The sequence below is a fragment of the Prunus avium genome, chromosome 8, assembly GCF_965620075.1.
Source record: "Prunus avium chromosome 8, drPruAviu1.hap1.1, whole genome shotgun sequence".
In the NCBI taxonomy this organism is placed as follows: Eukaryota; Viridiplantae; Streptophyta; class Magnoliopsida; order Rosales; family Rosaceae; genus Prunus; species Prunus avium.
Window position 1 is genome coordinate 3,058,364 of NC_142291.1, and position 11,646 is coordinate 3,070,009.

Genomic DNA, 11,646 nt, shown 5'->3' on the forward strand with positions numbered 1-11,646 from the left:
ATACGTATCAATTGAATCAATGGTCCTTACATAACAAATTGGTGTAGTATATTATTACATATAGGATTCTTATGGAGACAATAACTCATAGGGAAGAAATGTGTTTATGGAGATCCCTTTAAAAGGGAAGACTTTTCAGAAAGAATTCATGTATATATGCATAAGATAAGAGGAAAAATACAAACTTTTAAACTTCAAGGAGAGGGACTGAGCAGGGAGAGGAGCTAAAATCCAGAAGACACGCAAAAGAAAAGGAAGTATTGTATGCCTGTTCGATGATCATCCACATCTTGTCATTGTTGGACTCAGAACCAATTAGGATAAATTCGACAAATGCATTTTCTATAGCAACTTGGCAAACAAAGCAACACTAGAAAATAACAAGAAAAACAAAAAGCAAGAAAGTATGGCAAAAAGGAAGAACCAAAGCCATATAATACTAGGTCCAATTCTCAAGGATCTTAAACGGTGCACATGTATATGTGAGGAAAATATTGTTTTAGCCAAAATGTGCTGCAAAATTGACCAATTTCCCCCATATTCACACACTAATTTTTAAAGCATATATATCTTTTCTTTTTCTAGTATGCGATGGTTGAAATTAGAGATGATGAAGATTTCTCACACACAGTTATAATGCCATGGAAATTTGAATCTAAGACCTCTAATCTGCAAGATCTTTTAAACCAAAAAAATAAAATCAAAGTCAAAATGCTCCACTTGCTTGGTACTCAGCTCTCCACCTCTCTCATTTCAGACAAGCTTCTAGATTTAGATTTGTCTCAAATCACATGCCATCTAACCTGCCCCAGCCCAATTTGTGATTTTTTGAAAATTCTAGTGCTTCTACTTTTGCTTCTTTTTTCTTTTTTTAAATCTCACTTACCCCATCAATGTGCATAATTGTTTGTTTTTAAATATATTTATACACAAGCTAATTTGTCAAGATGTGAAAGACTTATTTAATTAGTAGCTAGTGATGCAAGAAATTCAATAGGAGCCAAACTAGATTAGTATTTAAAATGGGTTTGACCACATTTGCACATTAAGGTAAAAATTATACAAACTCCAGCTAGATACCATGAAAGCTACAATATGAATATGAAAGGTGACTGTCAATTTCTGTATTGGAAAAAAAAACATAAAGCCATAAACAAAAAGTACTGGCTGAGAAACCTTCCCTAATATTCTTCTTCAATTCTTGGTTGTCTTTTTTTTATATACCGTTCACATACAAATTACTGCATGGTTTCAATTTCTCTGTGTAGTATTTTTTTTATTTATAGATATTTAGTCATATACTCATTCTTAGCACTAATGATATAGATAAACCTTACACCATTTAATTTCTATAAACAAATCCAAAAAAACCCCAAAGAATAACATCTGGCCCTATTAAATTTAATTTTGATTATTAAATTACTTTGATGCCCTATTGAGAATTTTGGGTTTTTTAATGAGGTTTTAGGATCGGGCTTGTTTTAAGAAATCGATGGCAGTTTTGTAAGTTAAAAAAGTTAAAAAGCCTCTTTGTTATGTTGTAAATGAGTTTTGGGTGTATTTTTAAAATCCATTTCATATATGATTTTTTTTTTAATTTGAACCCTTATATTTGGTATAATAGTGATTCTCTTTCTTTTTTTTTAACACAGAGATTACGTAGCTAGGGTTCAATCTTCACCTACCACTCCTATTAGCATGCACCTAAAGAAGGATGTGGATAACTAACATTTTGACCAAAATCACGTGAGATGTCACGTGCCATAGGACCACTACTAACCTAGCATTGATTTTGAAGATGGATCGAGGTTGGCCTATAACTCTTTGTCGAAGTTAACTTTGGGGCAACAGTACCACACAACCCCCACAAAAAAGAAAAAGTTTGGTGTACTATTAGCTAAAACATAAAAAGAAATTAAAGTAAAAAGAGAAAAAATGATTAATTTGTATCGTTATGATTGCATGTTTAAAAAAAATATAAAGTCACATAGAAATTTGACAAAATAAAATACAACATATAATAATTGATTCAATTATTAATAGCATCGACGTCTTTTGTATACAACCCCACACTTGTTGGATTATGCAGATCGATGTTGGTAGTAGTGGGTTGCGAATCGGTCCCTCTAAAATCTTAATTTGTTTTACATCAAAGTTGAAATGAATGATTGTGGATTTGTATGGGGACGTGAAAGTGTCAAAAGGGTGCAGATCTATAGTTGATGAAAGCCATCCCTGCTCTGCTGGTAGTGTTTGGAAAATAATTGCTACCAAAAAAGATAATTAATATTATCTGAACAGCTCACCATGTTAATTGAAATGAAGTGGGATTGATTATTCCATTGTCGAGCTGGAATTTGGAGAAGTATTTTCTCATTCTTGTGGTGGTCAGAATAATGCGATTTAATGCCTAACTAAACATGCTTAATTAAGCATTTTATCGTTCTTTATTAGTCATCGGTAATTGTTTTGGAACAACTAGTTCGTATTTGTAAATGATTAATTAGTCCTTAACTTGTATGATTAAGGCAAATGGGCTTATCTTAAACCTCCAGAGTCAGAGAAATTCCAGAAAATTAATTAAAGCTGTGCGAATGTGACAGCCTACGTACTAAAGCTTTGGATCATTTGAGAGAGAGAGAGAGAGAGAGAGAGAGAGAGAGTTGCAGCCGCCTGGTCCCTGTGTGTAGAGCAAAAATCATAGAAAGTTAGGCCAACCACACACACTTTTCAAAGTTGTCTACGTACCGTGAGAAATATTACACAAACAAGGGAAGACTTGTGGTTTAGATATTATACTTTTATTGAATAAAGCTTCATGTTCTGCCCCCACGTACTCTTATTGCATTAAATTGCCTTCAAGTAAAAAAGGTCACACCCTTTGGTGATAATAGGTTTATTCTGTCGAAGAAGAATATGAGTGATTTCACTACTAGTAACTTTTTTTTTATAAAACTTCACACGATCTATATGTGTAATTAAATTGAAGATAATATCGATGTTGTTTCGTAGTAATAGATCGCGGATTCATCCTTCTGAAGTCTTAACATATTCCTGACTTGTTTTAGTGTTTAATTACCTTGAAGCTTCTATTCCATTAAGAAAGATATAAATTTTTTTAAGAAGTGGGGGCTTAAACAAAATCCAGTCAAGGCTGCTTCATTGGTCAAATATTGTAATTAATAAGCTGTTCAAACATAGGCTGGCCCATTAGTGTTATTTTAACATTAATCTTGTTTTTTACTAAGATAATTTGATCATTGGCAAGTGAAACTTGGCATGATTACCATAGAGTTAAGGGTAAAGACCAAAGCTATATAAAGGGAGGGAGGCTTTGCTTAAGAGGCAGAAAACCAAAAACCCATTCTTAACAAAAAAGATGGGGAAAATGGGATCTTCATCAGTGACTTCTCTTGTGGTCACTCTCCTAGTGGCTATAGTTTCTCTCAGTTTGCCATCAGAAACCTCAGCAAACTACCCTTACTCATCTCCTCCACCACCAGCTTCTCCTCCCTATCATTACAAGTCACCACCTCCCCCTTCACCTCCTCCTCCAGTGCACTACTCACCACCTAAGCATCCCTACCACTACAAATCCCCACCACCTCCTCCTCCTCCAGTACATTCACCTCCTCCACCAAAGGCGCCTTACCACTACAAATCCCCACCACCACCACCCAAGAAGCCTTACCACTACAAATCCCCACCACCACCACCCAAGAAGCCTTACTACTACAAATCCCCACCACCACCACCCAAGAAGCCTTACCACTACAAATCTCCCCCACCCCCACCACCACCAAAGAAACCTTACCACTACTCATCTCCTCCTCCTCCTCCTCCACACAAGAAGCCGCACCACCCAGTGCATTCACCACCACCACCTAAGCATCCTTACCACTACAAGTCTCCCCCACCACCCTCACCCTCACCACCTAAGCATCCTTACCACTACAAATCTCCACCACCACCCCCTAAGCATCCTTACCACTACAAGTCTCCACCACCACCCTCACCACCACCCCCTAAGCATCCTTACCACTACAAGTCTCCACCACCACCCTCACCACCACCCCCCAAGCACCCTTACCACTACAAGTCTCCACCACCACCCTCACCACCACCCCCTAAGCATCCTTACCACTACAAGTCTCCACCACCACCATCACCTTCACCACCTAAGCACCCCTACCACTACAAGTCTCCACCACCACCATCACCTTCACCACCTAAGCACCCCTACCACTACAAGTCTCCACCACCACCCTCACCACCACCCCCTAAGCACCCCTACCACTACAAGTCTCCACCACCACCCTCACCACCACCCCCTAAGCATCCTTACCACTACAAATCTCCACCACCACCCTCACCACCACCCCCTAAGCATCCTTACCACTACAAGTCTCCACCACCACCCTCACCACCACCCCCTAAGCATCCTTACCACTACAAGTCTCCACCACCACCACCACCTTCACCACCTAAGCACCCCTACCACTACAAGTCTCCCCCACCACCATCACCTTCACCACCTAAGCACCCATACCACTACAAGTCTCCACCACCACCATCTCCGCCCAAGAAACCTTACCACTACAAGTCTCCCCCACCACCCACACCAGTTTACTCACCACCCCCACCACCTAAGAAACCATACAAGCCACCAACTCCTCCAGTTCACACCGCACCACCACACCCTTACATCTACTCATCACCCCCACCTCCTCACCACTACTAGATAATGAGAGCTAGACTGCATCCAGCTGGTAAGCTCTCCATTCTTGTTTTTATTAGTTGAGTTAACATTACCTTGTCAGCCTGTAACTATCTTATCAGAGAATCTGTATTTTAACAAACAAGTACTTACATTGTTAATTACACTGCGAATCGGAACCAAGTTAATGCCATTACTGATGAGGATGAATTGATATATTTAGTAAGAAATTGACAAATGACAGAGACCTAACAATAACATGTCCATATTGCAGGTAAGGTGAAGACCAGGTCAAAATAAAGAAGGGGCTGTCGAAGTCGAAGCGCCTTATCCTACAAAAAAGATGAAGATCGAGTCTCCGCAGTTGATGTAACGTTTTTATTTATGCAGATGATGTATTTTTATTAGACAGTTGTAGTGCACTTGTTTTGTTTTATATATTTCTCAAAAGAGATGCCATGTGTATTGTCGTTTATTTCAACCTTCTTTCAAACGGAGAGGTGATCATCATAATAATAAAATAAATACGTTTCCCAAATTTTCCTTATAATTTTCTCAGATTTCTTTCTTCTTTTCCTGGTGATTGAATTGAACCCTTTCTGTAAAATAAATAATTATAAAATATTTAGACAGATAAAAAGTGCACGGGCCCCTCCATGAAATTGACAATGTTAAATTAAAAACGTGTCACAAAAGGAATCAACCTGGATATCCGTATCATGCATATATTCTGCTTTCTCCGATTAAAAAGCTATATTCACTACATCAAAGTTTCTGTCGGATGTAACAATTATTATTGGGTTTTTAAAGTTCCCAACGGTAGAATGGAAATGATGGCATGTTTATTAATACGTAATTGATTGGAAATGAATGGCTAAAATTAGGAAGAAAAAAAACTACATTTTTCCGGATTTAAAGTGTTTAGGCCATCTCGAACAGTGCAGAGCTAAACATCTTCGGTTCATTCTAGACAAAAAAAAAAAAGACAAGAACGTTCTTGGAAAAATAGAAAAAGTTGTACAATAATTGTTCAGAATCAGAAATGTTTTCTTCTTTAAGTGAGTAAATTTTAATTTTTTTCAAATAAAGCCTGCAAATAATGGTGGAATGCAGAGCAAGTGTGCCCTGGCACGGCTCAGTTTGTCTTCTTCTTATTTTCTAATCTTTGGAGTTGAGACACATTCATGGCATAGCAAGTTCAGAACGCTACACTTTTAAATCATACCCTTATGTTATTCTATGCACTGCAAGGCGGTGCACAGTTATCTATAGTTTTGGGTTGTAATTAAGTTGGAGCTTTTTCAATAAAAAATTGTTTTCTTCTCTTAGAAAATAATTCATTGAAAACACAAAAACGAAAATATCTGCAAATATGTCAAACTGTAATTTGCACAAAGTAAGAATGTCTCCTTCTAAAGAAGCAGTGTTTATTTTCCAATTACTTCTTCCCATGCTACAAGTTACATTTATTCATACTCACTGCTTCTCTCTAATAATAATAGCATTTTTTTTCTTCCAAATAAGGTCGATATTAGGTTAGAGAGCATCATTTTAATAAGTTTTTAGGAAATTTTTCAAAGATTTCTTAGAGATTTTAGGATTTGGGATTGGTATTTAAAGCAACTTTAGATTTGTTTTCTTTATGTCATTCAGATTTTAATAATCGATCAATTTTGAAGTTTTTCTCAAATCTGGTGGGTTGAAATTTTGATATTTTATTTATGTATTATGGGGTCACCATGGCAGTACGTGTTTGAGTAATTCAGTACTTGTCCTTTTAAGTAATCTTGTAAATGGAATTTGAAATGAAGTTGCTTACAATTTCATTAACTTTGCATGGTGGAGTGAGTAGTTATGTGGCTTGACAATAACGTTATTCATGTTCTTTAAATCAGAGAAAGTTTGGTGTGTATGTTTGTGTATATATAATATATTCCGTTGAAGGATTCTCAAATAATTGAGGTACATCCTTGTAATGCTCATTCTGTATATTTAATTCGTTTGTATTGATTTTGTTGGTCTCAATTAGATGTCTTAATGATTTTCAATTTACATGATTTTTTGCACGGATGATCTTTGAATGAAGATGTGAAAAACAAATATTTTGGATCGTTAAAAAAAAAAAATTATAAGGTACCCTAAATGATGTCCGTTAAAAAAAAAATTCTTTAAATAATCCCTCAATAGAAAGTGACTAATATCCATCTACATATACGTGGATAGCCTTCAATATTGGATACAAATTTAAGGCGGTCGTGAATATAGTGGAGATTGGTAAGAAATTTGTATATGATATGATAGTAGTCATGCAAACAGAGATCGATTTGATTGAAAATATTTTGTCGTTTCTTTTCTTCACACCAATATATTACTTTGGTTGTCAATTTTCGTTTGAAGGTTTGGTAAAATCAAATATATAAAAAATCCTCAAGACAGTGAGGTGAGAAATTTCAGAAAATTAGTTGTTTCAATGGCTGTCGTTCAAACTTATAAAACTTTGAGCAGAGGGGATTTGCCTCATTTGGCCAGTCATCGTGACCGAAAATGGGGGTTGTTTTTATTTTTTTATTTATTTTATTTATTTTATTTAAATATTAGGCTCCACCTGCACTAGAAAATATTGTAGAAAGTGGTTATTAGTTCAATAATTGTCCTCTATTTTTTCTTCCTAATTTCTTTTTGGTTATTTTAAATGCTATGCTACAAAATGTTTGGTTCGATTAAGCATTGAATGGGGACATAATCTGATATAGTGGGGTACAACAAGTGTAAGTCCAGATTCTTAATCAAATTGTGGGGACATTATCAATTTAATGATGTTTAAAGTCTTTTGAGATTGGTAGGAAGATAATAGGGGCATTCTACCCTACATATATTTTACATGTGGATAACGTTAACTTTATTTTCGATTTGATATATAAACAAAGTAACAAACAATCTCAAACGAGCCCTAAGTTCTAAATCTAAATCTCGAATTTTTCATCATTTTTTTTTTTGGTGAAAGTTTTATTTGTATTGTTATGGCTTAGTTTCTTTGAGATTTATTTCTTTTTTATTATTCTAAATTTTCAGTCTTAGTTAGGATGCCTACACCAGAGTTTCTTCGATCATGCATGATCGTTAGTGGAGGCGCACCAGATTGTCTTAATTTTGATGTTAGACCGCTCTGTTATTGTAATGACTCTTTTGTGATGAGTTTGTATTTGACACTTTGTGGTTAGTGGTTTTTTTGGCTGAATTATAAATGAAATCATAGAATTTTAAATTTTAAAATAAAAAAAACCTAAACCTAAAATCGAAAGTGGTTAGTGTTTTTTTTTTTTCATTGTTCTTGTTTATGCTGGAAGAGACACAATTTTTAACTTCACAAGCCCTACACGTGAGTTGCAATTATCTATCTTCCCTGTCAGTGGAAATGGACAATTTCTGTATATGTCAGATTCTCAGAGTCAGAGTCCGTAACTATACTGAATGGTTTTCGACGCCCTTATTCCAAAAGCTCTGGTACAATAAATTTCTACTGATCACCAATTCACGAATGCAATATTTCCTTTTTCTTATGGTAAGTAATGAATTGACATATTAATTTAGGCTATTATGCAATGTAATTATGGCTTTTCAGAATGCCGTATTTTTTTATGTCTATGAACACGTGTCAAGTATTAAGAAAGGTAATGATAGTACAGCTTTGAGTTAAACTGTATTAAAAAAGGTAGTGATAAAAATATCAAATGTTGCTAATTGATTTTGAATTTTCCATAGAGAACTCGTTTTCGTTGCATTGGATTCTTGTGGTTATTGTCTCGTCCGTTGTCAGATGTTCTTTTTACATTGCATTTTAAAGATTCCAATGTAAATTGGAGATTGTCTTTTTTCCCACACAATTCCACTTGCAGTAAGAAGAACAGAGACATGTGAGCAATTCTTCGCAGCTCGCAGCAAGCTTCTGGAAAAAGGACACACACACAAAATGCGTATTGGGAAATGGGTCTCCAAGAATCAAGATAAATCGATGGAGAGAGAGAGAGAGAAGCAAAAAGATGGAATAGTCCCTTTTTCCTACACACCTAAAAAGAAACTATAGTAGCAAATATCATCTCATCATCTGGTGTTAAAACTTTTAAAGGGAAAAAGAAGACCGTCGATCATTCGTAGTGGTCCATATATGCATACCTAAAGTTTATTCTTCTGCCTTTTCCTTTAACCAATAAATTATAATTTGTGGGAATTAATGTAGACGATTAATTAAGCTTTTATATTGTCAACTATGATGGCCATTCTTTTTTGAATAGTTAGATTTTTTTTCATCATTAGATATGATATGTTTTCAATTAAACCCGCCGCAGTGTCAAATTGTGTTTTGATTTTACTTCTTTTATTGAATACACTACTTTGAATATATACATAAACACCAAATTTTGTAGATATATTGATTGATACTTGATTCTTTGCAGAACATGTGTAAATTACGTTTACGTAACATAATCATACTAATTGAAAATTGTTCATAGGCACAATCACGCACGCATGCAGGTCGTCATCATGTCCGATATATGTTTAGTCTTTTTCGAATTTGAGACTACTGGTTTGAAGACAAATATTTAAGGTTACGTTACATGACGTATGGGGTATGCTATACGAAAAAAGGAAAACCTAATAATTACACTGAAAAAAGTCAATTACAAAGCAACAAAAAATAATACATCCAACTCATGCCAACAATACATGATGTACATGCATATGCATCATGCATGGTCAAGTTCCTACACAGACTAGAAGTTAAAATTTGCCAGTCACAACATCTCATTGACCAATTGCCCTTAACGAAAAGGAATTGGAGTTTCCATTGTAACTGTCGTATTCAGCATCAAGTTGTAATTAATTAACTTAAACCATTTCGTTATATGATAATCTAATAAATATAATCTTAATTAATGTGCATGTGGATTAGGTAGCTTCTGATCTTGATTCGATCTTCTACATCAAGATTATTGTATGTATTTAATGTCGTCTCTCATTTAGATCATTGAACACATGTGCATCCATCTGCAAGAGGAGACCATGGGTATTATAATGTGTCAAGATTTATGAGATTTTTTATTTATTTTTTTCATACAAGTATAATTTGTACAAGAGTGTTGTTAAACGAACCCTAAAATGAACTAAGTACACTAGGTGAGGTGACTAGCAGTCTATTTACACATCATTCTGTCTTCAATAACAATTCTATGCAATGAGTTAATTTTAAGGTTCGTTTAGCAGCACTCTTTGTAGATATATATATATATATATATATATGAAAGTTGAACTGAATCTGGCTGGAATGTTGGTACAATACGATTCAGTTTGCTTAGAAATTAAAATGAAGAACAATTTTTTTTTTTTTTTGGTTTGTTTATATTCGGAGCAAAATTGTATCATTACCAACATTCCAGCCAGATTCAATCAGCTATCTATATATTTTTGCCAGTCTCAAAGCTAATGGTAGTAGTTTTGTGCGGGAAACACGGGAAAAGACTGTATTTTTTTTTTTCTTGACAATTACTGATCGTTGATATGAAATAATTGAAGTGGGTCCGGATTGACTATTGGAAACGATACACTTGAGGTCAAGATCAATCTCTTCTTGACGAATCAGACACTTCAGTTTCTCCTCTAGAGATAAATAAATTGTGATAGAAGGGCACATTATTCTAACTTATTTAGATCCTAAAGTATTCAGTTTAGACTAACAAGTGAGCTCGTATACGTAGAGAAATTCGCTTAACCTTTGACGATATGACACCGTTTTTGTACTAACTAGTTACTTCTCCTCTTATCTTATCACTAAAATATTATCGCTTTCTCTAAATAAATAAATAAATAAATCCAATCAAGTCACAATCTAAAGATAATCTTTATTTAGGTCCTAAAGTCTAAACACGTCTAAATAAAACTAGTTTAGGGCACTGTGTTAGGAAGGTAGGAATGAAAGACTTTCACATCGACTACTTGCTTTAGTTTTCTATTTGGACAAATTAATAGTAAAAAATGAAAACAGTTTTCCTTTTAAGGCGAGAGAATCAAAATTTACCCTAAAGAAAGCGGAAAAGTCACACGATAATTTTTTACTATAATATATCATGCAAGCAACAACAGAGTAAACAAACAAAAGTGAACGTTGTACATGTACTTTGTTCATCATTTTAATTTGTCGTACCTCGTTTTCGCCCATTATTTTTTGGGTTGGGTTTAGCTGTAAATGGATTTGTCGGCAGCTGAGCCAACCATGGAAATGTTCTTGCGTGTCCGATTATCACTCCAAGACTCACATGGAAATTGGAAATGGAAGGCCAAATTCCATTTTGTTTTTGTTTTTGTTTTTTTAAATTTCAGGTTAATTAATTTGTAAGTCAATGGTTTTGACAAACAGAACATGTTGGACGACGAATTTGATAACCAATAAAGTACAAGGTACAAACTACAAAGTAGGTGATCACCGGACAACATGGGAAAAAAAGACATGAAATCGGAAATCTAGGAGGGTGAAGTAAATAAACAAAACCCACTAACCCATTTCCATACGTACATGTTTGTTACTCATCGGGAAGATGAAGAAAATATTTGTTTCCCAAAGTCAGAGGTTTATGATTGAATGGAATCTTAAGCCGACTAAAAACGTTTACCGCTAATATAAAGAAGATAAACAAACTCAATGACGCCTGGTTCTCAGTCAAAAGTTTGGATTTGGGTGTGAGAAAAAATTGTATAACTATTCAAGTTGGAGTATGAGACGAGATGCATGATGACTTAGGATATTTATTATAACAAACTTGAGCGGGCTTTCATTCAAGTTCCCATTGCCCCAACTTAGATTGAATAGGTCATGAGATACTTTAATCAGCAACTTGATTGCAGGCATGTTTAGATTGATCATATCCCATAATATT

At 34.9% G+C, this 11,646-nt stretch overlaps 1 protein-coding gene across 1 annotated transcript; it reads left to right on the forward strand.

The window, feature by feature from the left end:
• The first annotated feature begins 3,332 nt into the window (after positions 1 to 3,332).
• On the forward strand, positions 3,333 to 5,255 carry LOC110770348 (uncharacterized). The gene is made up of 2 exons (XM_088245391.1): positions 3,333 to 4,769; positions 4,992 to 5,255. Exon 1 carries the CDS (start codon positions 3,380 to 3,382, stop codon positions 4,739 to 4,741), a length of 1,362 nt encoding a protein of 453 aa, XP_088101517.1. The 5' UTR covers positions 3,333 to 3,379; the 3' UTR covers positions 4,742 to 4,769; positions 4,992 to 5,255.
• Positions 5,256 to 11,646: the final 6,391 nt, after the last annotated feature.